General features: G+C 34.5%; 1 protein-coding gene across 2 annotated transcripts in view; it reads right to left on the reverse strand.

Annotated features, from left to right (window-relative positions):
• Sf3b3 (splicing factor 3b subunit 3) overlaps nucleotides 1–17,929 on the reverse strand; it is a 300,761-nt gene that overhangs the window by 170,652 nt on the left and 112,180 nt on the right. For both annotated transcript variants that reach the window (XM_090398423.1, XM_090398422.1), the window contains exon 14: nucleotides 12,071–12,226. In XM_090398423.1, the coding sequence (XP_090254549.1) occupies nucleotides 12,071–12,226 (156 nt within the window). The remainder of the gene's footprint in view (nucleotides 1–12,070; nucleotides 12,227–17,929) is intronic.

The raw sequence follows: 17,929 nt of genomic DNA on the forward strand, positions 1-17,929 counted from the left end.
CATGAAAAATTAGCATATTGTTGCAGGTGGCTGCTTGCAACAGGAATTCCATCTATTGCAAGCAACAAATGCTAAAATCACCATCAGATGAAAACTCCCCTCCTGCTCAAATGGCTATGATGTCCTCTAGTTCCTTGTAAAGGCCACTGAAAATAACTTTTATTCACCTGTTCTCTCTCTTTCATAATCTCGTAACATCGTTTAAAGATAAAGCTTTAGATACTGTAAGAACTCCAGGCATCATTCTTGTTTTCTAACTCCTGCACAAATGACCAAGACAAGTCCTGTCTTACTATACCACAAACAATGTATCACATCTTTTGTAGTCTTTCAGCAAAAAGACATCAAAAGAATCTTAAATAAACTAGATACTAAAAGGTTCTAATGATATCTTGCCAACTGTAATCAAAACTTGTGTTCCAGAAAGAACATTTTCTATATTGTCTCTGTACACTCTTTTATGTGCAGACGGACTTATCCCACCCCATGGAAGCAACCATCCAACCTATTCCAAAAAAAGACTGTGGTACAACTACTGATCTATACACCTCGGTTCTCTTCAAAATAATGGAGAAGATAATCAAGTTAGCTTCTTCACTATTTAAGAGGCCTAGCAGTTAATCAGACCATCAGTATAGTTTCTAATAACACTCTTGATCCAAAGAAGAATACTTCACCCACCACTAGGCATATGACATGAAAAGGGTTTTACACAATCATGCTGTTGCTCTTGACATTTCTAGAGCATTTCATCATGTCTGAGATTGAGGCCTGCTTGGTAAACTGCTATCCTCTGGTCTACCTTCTTCTTTCTGCAATCAGGTAGCCAGCTTTCTTTCTGGTCATTCATTGAATGCCAAGTAAATGGCATTCTCTTTCTCTTCCAGCTTCTCCAACAATGCAATAGTCTCAGGACTCTGTTCTATCATTTACACTCTTTCTCCTACATAAATGGCCTTCCCTCATTGACCAATAATTCTATCCCAACTGGTAATTAGTTTATAGAATTAACAACGCATATAAAGGATATTAATTAAAGGCAACTTTAATGAATAACTTCAATATTTTGGCAACGTCACGTTGCCATCTTCAGGAACATAAAAATATGGTATGTGCATGCAGGCACTAACAAAAGCAAATGAGGAAGAAGGCAAGAAACTAATATTGTTCCTAAAGTCCTAATGGTGCCCTCTGGTGGGCTAATTGGTTTGTCTTGGCCATTGGGCTGAAGTTCTCATAATGTAAGTCTCCCAAATTTGGGGTAGTTTCATACACCCAAATTTGTTGAGGTTTGGAACGTTTTTTAGAGCTGCTGATGATTCCTTGAATAATCTTTCGTACTTGAACTTGTTGCGGTGTATTATTTTAGTTTTCTTCCAACGAATTCTATGGCGGGAATCTAAGGCATGGTCTGCCAGCCCAGTTTCATCAGTACAGCCACTCCGGACAGGCAGACCATGCCTTAGATTCCTGCCATAGATATCGTTGGAAGAAAACTAAAACAATACACCGCAGCAAGTTCAAGTACGAAAGATTATTCAAGGAATCATCAGCCCACCAATTAGCCCACCAGAGGGCACCATTAGAACTTTAGGAACAATATTAGTTTCTTGCCTTCTTCCTCATTTGCTTTTGTTAGTGCCTGCATGCACATACCATATTTTTATGTTCCTGAAGATGGCAACGTGACGTTGCCAAAATATTGAAGTTATTCATTAAAGTTACCTTTAATTATTATCCTTTATATGTGTTGTTAATTCTGTAAGCTAATTACCAGTTATGTATGACCAACGTATAAGCCTTGCTACTAGAATTCTATCCCAAGGTTCTGCTTATGACAGTACCTTAAAAACTGATTTTCATAGTCAATTACCTAAAATGCTACAAAAGCACAGCCTTATCTTCTTTCTCACGAAAAAGATCTCAAAGACAACAAAATGGACAATTTTTACTTTATGTTTCTAGAGTAAATTTTGCCAGCTGTTAGCAGACTTTATTACTAGTAATTAAACAACCATACGAAACTACTACATGAACTTATTACAAAACAGCATTAAATTAAGTTTACATCAACAGTCTTGAGTATGAATATTCAAAGCAGCTAAGGGAAATATTTTTTTGGCTTTCATCTAATTTGTGACAGTATTCGCCAGGAGGCAAATATACAAAGTTGATGGCAACAGTGTTTTCCCTGCATTTGTTGAAATATAGTGTACTTACTGTAATTATGAAGAGTGATAAAACACTTTTTTTTTCCAACCCTCAGCATTTCAAAAAATTAGGGAAATTGCAGAATTTTTGGAATTACACGAAAATAAGTTTTTTAACAACTTTTATTACCAAAACGTTTTCTATACTTGTAATTAAACTTTTAAAACTTAATTTACGCTAGCAAACAAAGCAAAAATTGTCTGTTATGTTGATATTTTTGGTGCTGCTAAAGTTATATCCTTAGAATGTAAAAGTATAGTAGTGGCAAGAAAACTTCCCCATAAAACAGGAGAATCAGAATACTAAACAAACAGGAACTGTTTAAATTATCAGATGATCAAAAAGTCCACATCAATTTTAAGAATAAAATTAAGAACAAAAGTCTTTCATAAAATAACCATCTCTGCAACCAATAACCTTTTCCTGAGAATATAAATACCACTCATTAAATCTTTCAATTTTTAGATGAAAATGATTCAATTTGTTTCCACTGTTTTTTTTGGTTTTGAAATTATCAAATATGTAATTTTTATATAGTAATAAGAAAAGATGGTTATCAGATGGCGTCACTTAATTTAAAGTCCATGAAATATGAAGGATGTGCAGTTGGTCCCAGGGTGTTTATGCCAAGTGAAGTTTTACAGTATGCAACGTCCTCTTGAAATACAACACCTTTATGGTTAACCAGTACAAGTAGTTTCTGGAACAATGCATTGTGAACCTGCTATATTTGCATAGAGTAAACATCTCCTGTGAAAACTGAAACTGACTGTAAGAAGACTGAAAACGATACTAGTGTATTCCACTACAACATATATTCCAGATATAGAGCAAAATCTTTTGCTTGTGAATGAACTGTGGGTTTGAATGTGTGTGCCACAGACTCAATCAACAACAATAAATGGTGTGATTGTTTAGTACTGTAGTAAGTGAATACACATAATAATAATATAAATTTTTCCCATATAATAATACTTGAAGAACGCAGGTTTGAACTGTATGGGTCCACTTACACATGGATTTTTTTTAATAAATATATTGCAAAAAATTTTTTGGAGATTTGTGATAATTTGAAAAAATTTGCAGACAAACCACGTAACCTAGAAATATCAAAAAAAATTAAGAAAGAGAGGTGGGTAAATTTATTGGAGATTTGCAGAAATTTGAAAAAACTTGCAGACAAACCATGTAGCCTAGAAATATCGAAACAATTAAGAAAGAGTTAGGTTCATGAATGCATAAAATATATGTAAATATTAATCTTTAAAGGTACCTGTGGCATGACTATAAACAAATTACACGATTACCACAGTAATTAAGTTTAACAAAAGGAAAGTACAGATATTTCATACTGAAAATAACAGTACATCATCAGTGCATGGAAAAAAGCAAATAAAAGAAATAGGAATACAAGGTACATACAGCAGTCAGTGGTTTACCAATTAAAACTGCTGCTGCCTGCTAGAAATTAATATTAATAAATAATAATATTAAAAACTATTTTTGATGGTTACATAAAATAAGAATCTCCAAAACTTTTGGGGGAGAGAGAGACAATCATTTCAGTTCAAATTTGGCTGATGTAAAAGGCGTTCACATATTTAAACCTGCTTCTATGGAGAAGACAAGTTTCACCCTACTGGATACTGTGGTCAGTGTCAATACTATTTTGTGCCAGACCAGACTTTTAGGGTTTCATGTATTCAATGTGATATTGATGTTCATTAATGCTTTTTTCCACAGAATGGCCAGTCTGTCCAAAGTATGCAAAGTATGTTAGATTACATTTGCAAGGTATCTGGCAAATGCCAGCTAATGATAGAGGTGACAGTTTGTCTTTTGTAGATAGCAACAGATCTGTACTTTCTTTTCATTAAAGTTAATTACTGTGGTTATCCAACGTGTAATTTATCCTTCATGTAGATACTAGTCTATTTTATCATTTACTACCATAAACTATACACAAATCTATTATAAAAAGTTAATTTTTCAAAACTTATGCACACAAACACTTACAGACCATAAATGGCACCATTTGCAGTTGAGAGAAATGTAAACAAACATAAAGATGCAGCATTAAATCATAATTCCAAAAAATTAACTGTTATTAATTAATTAGCACAAAATACAAAAATTATAACGATTTATTCATTAGTGTATAGGCTAGGCTACTGCTAAGCAATCATATTGCTGCTTATTTGTTATCAATGCATGAATCATTATACCTGTAAATAAATATGAATAATTTATTTTTCACATTATGTTTTCATTTTTTATGTCTAGTGTTAGTAATATGTATAACATCTACAGTGTTTTGTATCATATAAGACAATACCGATTTGCCTTGGATCCCTGATGAAACAACGGGGGCCTTGTTTAGCTGGGCAATTCCCCCAGTTGGCATGAAATTATCTCATGTTGTACCATCATTTTACATTGTTGTTTAAGCCAATAAGAATACAATTTGGTCGACTAAATTCCAAATTGTCAGTCAATCCTCGTTCGTTCAGTACTCAGGTAGATAACTAAAAGGGTGCACCACGAGAAGATGAGAACATGACATTAAGTCAGAAGCCCAAGTATGTTCTCTGCATTCCTTAAAAGGATATGTTGTTCCATTTTAATGAATACTATTGATGACTGTGTGGTTCTGGCATATACTCATCAGCCAAAACATCATGCCCACCTAACTAGTTGTGTGCATTGGGCCTCTTCTGACAGAGTTAACTGTCTGCACCCATAGTCTAATGGAGTCATTGACTCCATTAGACTATGGAGAGTGTCCTGAGATATTATGGACCAACTAGACAAAAAAAAAAAAATCAAATTCCAGAGATTGTGAGAATTATAGAACCATTACTTTAATTTTGCATGCAAATAAAGTTGAGTTAAGTTAACAAAAGTAAGATGGATTATGGAAAGAACAACAGAATTTCAAAAGGAAGTATTCATCTGTTTTATTGATTATGGAAAGCTTTTGATTACGTGGATCAAAAAACAGGAGTGTAATGAGATCAATCGGAATACTTGAGCATCTAATTCTCTTGATAAGAGAGCTATGAAGTCTATGGAGAAACAGTGTTCGAGTGGAAAAATGGGTGTGACAGGGCACCATCCTATCTTTTTAATATTTACAGTGAATATATTATGAGAATGGCTGATTTAGACAAAGATCCAGCTGGAATTAAGATTGGTGGCAGAAAAATAAATAATTAAGATATGCAGATGATATATCTCTCATAGCAGAAACGAAGGAAGATCTGGAGCGGTAGATTCTATTGGTTAAGAGGGAAAGTAACAAAGCTGGGCTTAATTTAAAGCCAAACAAAAGTGATGGTTTTTGGCAAATTTGAATGAATTTATAAGAGAGGGAGATAAAATAGACATCATTGAAAGTTATGATTTACAGTCCAAAATCAGAAATGATAATAAATGTAAAGATGAAATTAAAAGAAGGATAGTCATGGGGAAGCTATGTTAAACCTGACAAGAATTATGAAAGATAGAGGTGTGAGTTAGGCCACAAAAGTTAAAGATTTTCAAAGCAGTGGTATTTCCAGTAATATATCGATCTGAAAGCTGGATTATTAAGAAGAAAAACAGAAAGCAAATTGATTCATTTGAATTATGGGCATGGAGGAAACCATTAAGAATCCCATGGACTGCAAGAATGACCAATAAGAAAGTTATAGGGAGTATAAAGACAAAATGCTCCTTGGAGGCAACGATCGCTAAACAGAAGTTGATGTACTTTGGACATATTATGCAAGCAGATGAATCACTAGAAAAGGTAGTTATGTTGGGGAAGATTGAGAAAATGAGAGGAAGAGGAAGACCACAAAAGAGTTGGATGGACAACATGAAAGAACTTACCAACTTGAATTTACAATTTCTGAAAGAAAGGACAAGAGACCGAGTTGGATGGAGAGTCTTTCTTCACAAGATCGCCAAGAGTCGAAAACAACTGGATGGCACATAACAATATAAGACAAAATAATGTCCTGGAGGTCAGTGACTGAATGAGGTACTAGTGTCAACCAAAAGATGCCGAGTTTCACAAGATCTCACAAATGTTCAATGGGATTCAAATCAATAGAATTAGGCAGGAGGCAGGGGAGCACAGAGAATTTGGATATACTCTTTGAACCATGCTTACACAATGCGAGTCTTGTGATACAGGACATTGTTATGCTGGAAGAATCCAGATCCATCAGGTCACATTATCATCATGTAAGGGCATACCAAGTCTGAAACAATCCTAGGTAAGAAGCAGCAGCCAATTTGTGTTAATGAGTTAACACAAATTGTTGTCCATGAGAACAATCCCCATACTAGAATATTGTCACCACATTCCTGGTTAATTGTGTAGTCCTGTTAGCCAGAAAACATAACATTATGATTCATATTTTTCTTTCAATACCAATCACATGTTGAATGAATTAAAAAATGACAGTTTGTAATTGAGAAATCTCTTTATAAACAGCTCTTTATATTTGTGTTTTGTCTCAATCTGAAGAAGTACACAAGACTGTACAAAACTAGTCATTTATTTTATTAGTGTTTTACTTTTAACTGATTTCTGCTGGTAATTATTTAAAAAAGAATGTACTTTAGCCCAAGCAATTTAAAAAGCTAGAGATTTGATGGGGTAGAGTATCTCCAAAATATACTCCATGTTCTGTCTTGATCTTTGTTTTGGCTTTTATGCACAGGTTTTAACCATGGCATTGGATACATTGGAAATAGAGATGTTTCTAGAATTGCAGAAAATGATGTTTCTAGAATTACATAAAATGACACGTGTTCAGCAGACTGCTTCAGCATTAAATTTTGCAAGATGAGAAAATGTATTCCAGTAAGCTTGGTCATTTTTCCACATGGACATCCATGTAGGAGAATATGGTTCCTGCGAGGACACAGTGCATATCACAGGAAAATGATCACTTCCATGTATGTTCTTCTTAATATCCCACACTGAACAGTGGAAGCAAATTGAATAGAGAAACAGATTGTAAGATCTGTTGCAGAATATGAGTGAGCAGGCATATGAAAGAAGGTACTGCATCCAACATTAATAAGCGCAAGGTTGTTATTGTCAAGCATGTGCTCTATAATACAACTTCGTCCATTTGTGTTGGCACTATCGTGAAGAGCATTCAGCAAAGTCACACATATGTATGGGCTGAGGCAGTTGCAATATAAGATTATCAAGGTTGATCTGATTTTAATTCAAAACCGGGGTAAATAAATGGAACATATGGTAATAAGAGATCTCACTGACAGGTGAATGGCTGTCTACTGAGATAGCAATTCCTCCTGGAGTAGGTCTATCTCCAGTTCTGTCCTCAAGAATAATAGCACGACTTAAGATGAGGTCCTCTCATCGGGTTTTAAATACATCTCCTGCAGACAGAAACAGATGGGTTGATGGTTCTGCAGAAGAAACTTGATATCAATGTTCTGGCGAAATCAATGACAGCTGCACTGTAGAAATGCCCCTAATTCTTTTGGCTTTTTCATCATCAGATTTCCAAGAAGCTGAAGACTTGCTTTTGTCTGGTCTGTGTTTGTCAACTGATTTTAGAAAGTATGGATGGTCAGTGTCCATCTCTTCCTCTGGAAAAATGTTTACTACACTGTCTGATATGCTTGGGTCAGTTCTTGGTGTAAAATACATTTATCCATATTGAAATATCCATGCCTTGCCATAACTTTCATGACATTTCAGTAGAATCATTTTAGAAGTTCAGCCAACACATTTAGGTTTCTTTGTTGAGCAAAATTTGTTATCATGCTCTTTACTACAACATCAGGCACAGATGGGAGCCATGACAGGCAGATTTGGGCATGCCCATATTTCTGAAATTATATTAAAGCTTAACAGTTGAAATATCCTGCTTTAACCACTGTTGGAGGTATGGGTGCATCAAAAGTATTGATGATATTTGTAGTTAGAAGCAGGTGACTATATCTATGTATCAGGATGGCCTCATTCCTGTCATTCCTTGATCTTTAAGCTCTGAACATATCCCACTCATCTTCAGATGCTTCAGCATCAAGGGAATCCCATTCTGATATCACACCTCTAAAAAAGTAGAGCATTTACCATAATTATTACCCCCCCCTCCACCCCTAAGCACTGATGTTGCTCACGGTACTTTTTTTAGAGGCTTACTGACATGGTTTTATCTCCCAAAACAGTTTTTTAACTTTTGGGAGATCTGTTCTTATTCGAAACCTTTCTGGATAAAGAAGGGTGACATTTTCTTTATTGGCTTTTCTACTTTTGTATGGATGATAAGAAACTATACATTTATATGCCAGATGTGTTTTATTCTTTTATCTGTTATCAAATGATGTATTTATGGTATATCTGTACTAGGTTGGGATCTTATGAAAGCTCCTGGAAAATTTGAGGATGAAGGATTTATGCTCAGAGGTTTTTTTTTTTTTAAAGCTCAGTACCAGATACCACTCACACATGGATGCCCACTATCTGAGAAGAAATAAATGCACTCTGAAATGGAATACTAGGATTACCCCAGATACAATACTAGCACTTCAGCAAGCATTGGAAAGGGGACTTACTGCAACACTGCTGACTCTTGCAGACAAGCCCACTAGACAAAGTGATCCTGGCCAAATCACCAAGGATCACTTATCTTGCTAAAACAAGGACCAGAGTAATAAAAGATCACCAGGATCCCCTTTCCAGATGTCAGGCTGCAACACATACATGGTAACAGGGCACTGAACTCCAATGGTGGTGATCTGGAATACAGGAGTAGTAAAAAAAAAAAAGATTAGGAGAAGTTCAGCAAAGAACATGGGAGGAAATATAGACAAAAGAAGAAGAAAGAAAATGGCCACTACCTTCAGTGGAAGGCCTCCACTACAAATGAGTGCCTCACGTGGAGAGGAGTGAGTTAGCAAAATAGCTATAATAATATTCACATAGGCAGCACATACTGTGTAAATTTCTCTCTTTTTCTTCTATCAGCTGCTATGTAAACAGCTGAACACAACTTCTGCAGAGTTGCATCAAAGAATCTGAGGTCACCCATGTTATGTGTTAAAAATCAATTCAAATGAAGGACTCAAAAATTCTGTCACAAATGAATATGAAATAAAAAATGTTCATAGAAGTTAGGAAGATTTATTGTAAGAACTATTCAATTAAAACACTGTTTCACAACTGGTATCAATTTTCTTTTGTTGTTATGTGCTTTGATTTAATGCTTTATATAGGTGATAGCAAAGCAAACTGTAGAACCTGGTGAATATTTGAAGAAAAATTCATTAATTCTATCACGAAAGTATCATTCTACAATGAGTAATAAACTTTTGTGGATATACTATATGATCTCACAATAATAGATCATTAGAGAAGTTATTAATGCATTTATATTGCAAATGCTACACAGCAGACAGATAGTTGCTTGACCACTTGACCATATAACATGTCTCTTCTGCATAAGGCAGGTGTATTTTAAGAAATTTGTCAATATTTATGGGCTCACTTTCTTTTAATTGGTAGAATTTTTTTTCTGTAAAACTCATATCTGTATCAATTGCATAGAAAATCAAAAGTAATATTCTTAATTTAAATCATTAAAAAATGAGCATTTGCTTGATAAAATATTAGTAACTGCAGAAATTGGTTGGTTTTTGAGCTTGGTGATGCCTACAAATTTTCAATTTTATGACAGCAGAAGAATGCAACATGAGCACTTAAGTTTCCTATACTGAAGTCATACCTTAGTGGGCATGGTGTACCAAGTGTACCAATAAAATAACAAAATGTAAGTGAGCTAAGCTATGTGTAAAAATAGCTGAACAAGAGTCATGGGAAGACTATACCCTATTTCACTTTAAGATTGCAGGAAATCACTTCCTCACAAAAAAACAGCAAACAAAAAATAGTCACTTCTTATGATGCAATTAAAATATCGTTTGAAATCACATCTCTCCGTTGGTTGTACCGTGATTTCAAAATCAGAACTAACACCATGTCAGACAAGACAGGTGTTTAATTGTGATTACAGGTTTTTTTTTATTCAAAATTCTCATGGGGAAAACACTGATGAGTCAATCAAAGTAACTTTTGATGAACATTTATGCAAACCTGCAAGCTTCACACCTCAGCAAAACCAAGGAAGAGAATGTAGTGATGGTGAGTGAGATGACTGGTGTTTTGGAGAGAAATATCTTCAGTGCAAAAGCTGATAAAAAGTCCTATTAACTAGAAGATCTGACAACGTTGAGGCCTAGCTGATAACAGGCTCCTACAATGTCACCAATTTAGATGAAATTTTCTGTAGGAAATAATTAATGATGTCAACTTTTCATCTAGTACCATCATTATGGTTGATATATTTCATCACCTTCCATGGTCAGTTGGGTGTTTAATAAAAAGTTGATTAGAGAAAGGGGTGGAAGATGTTTTCTCTTTGGAAGGAAATATCTGCAAGGGTGCTTGAATTATCAATCAAGTCAATGGAGTAGCAAAGATTTTATACACTGATAATGAATGCTAAATGCTGAAATGAGGGGTGGTGTTTCCACTCTTATTTCTCTCCACTACAGCAACTGAAAATAAAACAGTATACATAAAAATTATATTTATATTATATCGACAGAATGCCACAGTCAATATTACTTGTATAAAATTATCAGATATTGTTTTGATTTCATTTACAAAAGAAAACTCTAAATTCTGTGATATGATATTTCACATATATTTCTGTATGACAAAACCTCAGACACATCAACACTGAAATGCAGAGTTTGCAAAGCTTCACAATAATTATTTACTTCTAATTATCCTAGATGATTTCCAAAACATAAAAAAGAGATTAAATGATATAAACTCCAAAAACAAAGTGTTTTCTTTCTTAGGTAAGAGAACAGAAGGATAGAATGTAAGATCATGAAAAATTCTTATTTGTTTTCTTTGATAAGTTATTCTGAAATAGACCGTTAGGAAACTACTATATTTAGCACTACTAAGTAGTATTACTAAATAAAATGAATTAGACAATAAAATATCTATTTCATTTTAGTTATGTCTGTATAGACATAACTAAAACTAGTGATAACTTTAGTTATCACTGGACAATTTCTCATATCCAACACGAGATGATTTGTCAACACCCAGCAAAAATGTGTTAAAAAGTGATATTTTATACAGAGTTCTTCTGGCATCGGTGTCATATTTGTTTATTATGCTTGTAGATGCATGTGTTCTTGGGTTTGCTTACTGGTTTTGTGAGAGGAAAAACTGAGGTCCCAGGAGAAAAAAAAATTCATGTGTCTGCAATTAACTACCTAAGTTCTAACATGAAGAATGCCTTACAGAGTTTAAATCACACATGGGATTGTCACTTTCTTCAAACATGATGCACATAATATGTTTCCTCAGTACTGAAAGATTTTCTTCAATGCTTAAAAGCAATACATCATATTTAATGGTATTATATTTTATATGATATCAATAGTGACAAGGTACATACATATGCACACGTTATTTGAGAATGAGCTTGCAAAGATGTCTGCTTGGGAACATGTTATTTCGACTTCCAAGAATGACATATAAGAAACATCAAATTGGAAGAGATCTTATTATGATCACATATACTGCTAGACAAAACTGCATCCAAATTTGACTGTTTCATATCAGGTTCAATAAAACCTGAGTATCTACTGTAGAATATTATATGTGACATAATATAGCGTGTTATATCAGAATGAAATGACTGTTGATGTTTAGTCTAAGGTAATAAAATCACAAAGCTGCAGCAGTGCTACAAAGAAATTAAGTCTGGAAGAATAGAAATTAATAACCATGATAATTACTTACTGGATCCATTTCAAAATAAACAAGTTCTCCTCCTGTTAAGGCTATAACAACTTGTCTCTGATTTACAGCACACTTCACTATTGTTTTTTTTCCAGGAGTTCTCCATTCATTAACTCTTTTATCTGCTCGGATATGCCTGATACCATCAGGATATATCTATAAGGAGAAAATAAAATAAGAAAACTATTTACTAACTAACAAAAATGTAAACTGAATATATTCTTAACAAGGGGACAATTTTTTTTCTCCTGTGAAGAAATTAAAAATTAAAAACTAAGCTAAAATAAGAACTTTTATGTCAAGTCCACAAAAGGATGGAAACTTATAGTACATTAGTTCTGTGTGTGGACCAGGTGTTCAAATAAACTGGAACTGAATGATCTTTTCCTGCCACTTTTTTCCTCCAATAAGTGATAAAGTGATCCAAAATGAATTACCTAATTACAACTGTACCTACCCTTCACCATTAATAGTTATATCACATACTTCACTACTTACTCTTAAGTAATAAAAACTGACTTTAAAGCATAATTTAAGTACACATTCAATCAACAAATTTAATGTATTATACACACAGACACACACATTAAATGTTATATAGTTTATATATGGAACCTTTACCAGCCTGATTGCCTAAGTGAATAACACTTCTGCTCTCCAGCTAATTACCTAAAGGGCTCAGTTTAGTGAGTATGGGAGTGGCAAACCTGAGGTACCTGATGTTGGATCATGCTTTCTATATGTACATCTATTATATTATTAGAACCAGTCTGTAGACTGGTTCCTCCCCTTCTTTCTTTTTCTTCTTGCTTCTCCCCCCCCCCCAATGCTATTAGAGTATTCAAGGGCTAGGAATGCATCATTCCTATTTTGCTATTTCATTTCATCTTATGCAGTGGGAGTCTACCTCACCTAGTAGGTGGAAGTCCCAAACCACCTGGCCAATGTGGGATGAACTGGGGAACAAAATTTCCCAGATATGTGGAAAGGGTCTCTGCAACCCTACCACTTTTTTCTTGCAGTGACTTCACTCCAAAATGCTAATATGGTTGTGCCTTATATCATGCTGCATTAGTTGTCATGACTTTCATACTGTATTGTATGATGAAGTTATTATTTTTAATTTTTATTTTTAAATTTGGATCACATTTGATAACTAATTCAAAATATAAAAATTTATAATTTTAATTTTTCTTAATTTTATAATTTTAATATTTTCACTTTAGCTTCAAAAAGAAAATAAATCATTCCAAATTTTGAAACGCTTTAAGAAATGTAAAATGGAAAAAGCAGCTCAGTGCAATTATTGTCTAAAGCTGATTTTCTGTAAGGAATTGAACATAAGTGACTAATAAGGCATTTAAAATGTATGCATGAATTACAATTTAAAAATGGGCTGAGAAAAATACAGAACCATCAAGTAGATTGAAAGAATTAAGGCTGATCAGTAAATTTTAAACTTTTGTAAAAGAAAATTTAAAAGAAAAGAAAAGTCAGATTGTATCTAGATTGACTACAGAAGATGGAATCTCAATTCAAACAGCTTCCAGTAGTTCTTGTTCTTTTATAAGGAAATCAATTTCAAAGTAAAATCATGTATTACTAAAGAACCAGGTGAATAAAGTTACTTTGGACTTTTATAAATATAAAAAAAAAAAAAAAAAAAGAGCAAATATCAAAAATTAACGCAGAATCAGATTGCCTTTTTAATCTTACTGTGAATGAGTGAATAGTAGTCCACTGTAAATGGACTACTATTGGAAATAAAAGATATTTAAATATTGCTGTTTATTCAGACGAAGCAAAAATTTTAAATTTAGGATCAGTTTGTATATACTCAGAAAATATTCTTCAGCTGATATACAAAATATTGTGGATTTAACTGACACAATACATGAATAAAATATTTTAATAACTTAAGAAGTTGTTAAGATATTTTAGGTTGTTAAGAAGTTGTTAACAACTTAACAACTGATTGACCTGATCCTGATTTACACTGATGCATAGATCCTTCACTATGTAGGCATTCGAAATCCTATGGAATAAGTTGGTTAGTCCTTATTCCAGGAGTGTCTTATGCCTGTAGATTGTGTGTGTGCATGCATATGTGCACACACTGGTTGGTTTGACCTCTACCTCACGAATGAGACCAGCTAACTCACCACTAGTCAAAAAGAGACCACATAAAGGCTCCTCACATCATAGATGGGAATCGAACCCAGGTTTTTCAGACCAAAGAGCTACGGAGGTTCTACTCAAATGACCATAAAAGAATAAATTAGGAATGAATTAAAAAAGGATAAACTGTTAAAGATTAAAATCTAAAAGTTAAGAATATGTGAAGAAATAATTTAAAACACCAGAAAGGATAAATAAATAAGTTTTAATCACTAAATCACAAGTCTAAGTCTATGCTCACAAATCCCTAAATCATAAATCCAAATACAAGTCTATGCTCCTAAACAAAATAAGTGTGCTCTTTTTTTTTTTTTTTTTTTAGTGTTTATATGAGCTTTTACAACTGAACCAATGTTAGCTGATCTCATAAGAGGGTAGCAAGGATTTTTCTTCTGGAATAGTGGCTGTGCACTTTGCAACCATATGACTGGGGAAGGTGTACCCTAGGTTCAATTCCTGTCAGTGACGCGAGGAGCTGAAAGATCGTCCTCAGTCATAGCCAAGTTAGCCGGTCTTGGGCATGGACAGTAGGGTTTTTTCACCAGTTTATCCTGGGGTTTTTCATCCCGCAAAGCAGGCAAACCGGCCTTGAGAACTCAACACTACAGACAGGATACACCGGGGCGTAGGGATGACCACCTTATCTCTGAACGGTTCGAGGTCCGATGATTAATAAACCCTTAACACCACAAGGTAAAAGAGAGAAAGGATGATGAGATCTCAGATTTTTTTTTTTTATCACACATACAGGAAAATAAGCCAGGAGAACACATGCAATTTACAGACAAAAAAACTTATACTGATAGTGGGCAGTAGATGGTGTGTGTGTAGAGTGCTCTTCCTCAATGACTCCTTGGAGGTGTCACATAGTAATAATAATAATAATAATGTTATTGTATGATGTTAATGTTATTATTAGGGGTGCTTAAGAGACAAAGCTGTATAACTGAGAGGAGACCTCCACATAGCCTTAAGGAATGTGGAGAACCGACCAGGGCTTCTGACCTAATGTCCAATCCTCACCTTCTCGTGGTGCAACCTGTTGGGTATCTACTTCGATACTGAACTAACGAGGATGGGCTGGCAATTTGGGATTTAGCCGACCAAATTGTATTCCTATTGGTTAAACCAAAATCAAAAAAAAAAAAAAAAAAAAAAAAAAAAATGATGGTACAACATGACAAAATTTCATGCCAGCTGGGGCATTGCCCGGTTAAACAAGGCTCCCGTTATTTTCACCAGGGAACCAGGGCAAACAGAGAAAAGTCAGCTACTGGAACAAATCTAAAAACACACCCCAACTCAACATCACCAGAGATAAAAATCAGTACTATCAACATAAGAAGCCTGAATGGCAAAGCAATGGAGCTAGCGAAGGAATTAGATAAGTACCAGATCGACATAATAGGGGTGACTGAAACAAAAAAGACAAAAACTAGTGAGATCTTTCTGAGCAATAAATACAAAATGTTATATTCAGGCAATGACAATCAAGGAAAAGAAGGAGTAGCCATAGTATTCAACACAAAATACGAGGCTAATCTTCTTCAATGGCAGGCAGTGTCAAGTAGAGTGATTTGGGCAAATATGAGAATGGGGAACTGGACAATGAGACTTATTTGTGTCTATAGTCCCACGGAAGGTTCTACTAAGATAAAAGTGGAGGAATTTTTTGAGGTTCTAGAGAAAGCTACTGACACAATGAAAAGGGAAAAGTTGGTCCTTGTTGGGAATCTAAATAGCAGAGTAGGAAATGATTGTGAGACATACAAAAATATTTTGGGAAAATTTGGAGAAAAGAGCAAAGCTAATAATAATGGCAAATATCTGTTGGATTTCTGCTCAGGACATGGACTGGTTATTACTAACACCATGTTCCAACATAAAAATGTGCACAAATTCACATGGAGAGAAGAGGCAAGGAATAAGAAAAGTCTCATTGCCTATGTTATTGTTGATAGTGATGTTTTCTCCCTGGTGCAGGACACCAGAGTGTATGTACAGAGGATTTGAAATTGGAACTGATCACTATTTAGTCTTGAGCAGGATAAAATTGAATTTCATATTGAAAAGAATGACATGTAAGAAACTTTTAAAGTGAATAAAAGTTGAGCAGCTCTCAGATGTGAACTGTAGACTAAAATACACAAAGATTATTGAAGGAAAAATGAAAGAGTTTGAGAACAGGAACCAAACCTTGGAGATTCAATGGCAAGCCTTGAAGAAAACCCTGATTGATCCTGCCAGAGAGGCATGTAGTGAAGTTGTCTGCAAGGATAGAAAAATTAGAACTCCATGGTGGACACAGGAAGTTAAAGAGGGCAAATAAGTCAGCTTGTGCTCTTAGAGAATACTGAGACAAATGTAAGAAAGCAAAACACTGTGTAAAACTAGCTAAACAAAAGTCATGGGAGGACTTTGGCAAAATATTCTGGAGGTTGTTGAAGAAGCTTCGGAATGGAGGAAAGAGTGCTGTAAAAGGAGTTAGAGATGATAAAGGTGACATGAAAATAGGAGAAAAAGATATCCTTGAAGTATGGAGTAATTTCAAAGTAATTACTTCGAAAATTTGCTAAATGAAACAAGCAGTGATGACAGCACAGTGATAAAAAAACACTGACCAGACATGCAGTCAGGAATACATATCCATACTCGAAGCAGAAAAAGCCATCAAAGGCTTGAAATGTCATGGGAGGCATTTGTGGAAAGTGGAAAGGCAGCAGGAGTAGATGATATTCGACCAGAAATACTGAAGTATGGTGGTATAAAAGTCTTACAGTTGCTGCACTGCATAGTTCAAAATCCTGAACAGAGGGGCAAATTCCCGATGATTGGAGTAGAGCTCTCATAGTACCCATATATAAAAAGGGAAATAAAACTGAATGTGAGAATTACAGAGGTATTTCCCTACTGATATTCCAGAAAAGATTTATGCCAGTATACTTGAGAAATGGCTGAGAAGAATTGTGGAAGAAAAGCTTGGTGAAGAACAAGATTCAGGCCAAACAGAGGCTATCCAGACCAAATTTTCTCTTTATGACAGATGGTTGAGAAATCATGGGAATATAACAAAGATCTGTATTTAAATTTTGTAGATCTGGAAAAGGCATGTGACAAGGCGCCAAGAGAGAAGCTATTCAATACGCTACAGTTATATGGTGTTAATGGGGCATTATATCAAGCTATACTTAGTCTTTATTTGAGTTGTAAGTCAGCAGTTAGAATTGAAGGAAGTACAGGAAGATGGTTTAATGTTAAATCTGGTGTGAGACAAGGATGTACATTATCCCCTCTGTTATTCATTACCTATATGGATCACATTATGAAGGAAAGTGGTATTAAACATGATATCAGAATTGGAGATGTTAATATCAGCTCTTTGCTTTATGCGGACGATGTTATACTTCTAAATAAATCCGCTACAAATCTGCAAGATTCTCTGACTAAATTGAATAACTGTTGTAATAGATATGGTATGAAGGTCAGCAATAAAAAGACAAAGACAATGAAAATCGGCAGAATCATTGAAAACGTCAACTGTATTGTGAATGGAGAACCTGTGGAACAAGTAAAACATTTCAGCTATTTAGGCACGATTTTTAGTGAAGATGGTAAATTAAGCATGGAAATAGATCACAGAATCAACAAAGCTGGTATGGTAGGAAGTCAATTGAATAAATT

The sequence above is a fragment of the Typopeltis vanoorti genome, chromosome 9, assembly GCF_054136105.1.
Source record: "Typopeltis vanoorti isolate ZY-2024b chromosome 9, IOZ_Tvanoo_1.0, whole genome shotgun sequence".
NCBI lineage: Eukaryota > Metazoa > Arthropoda > Arachnida > Uropygi > Thelyphonidae > Typopeltis > Typopeltis vanoorti.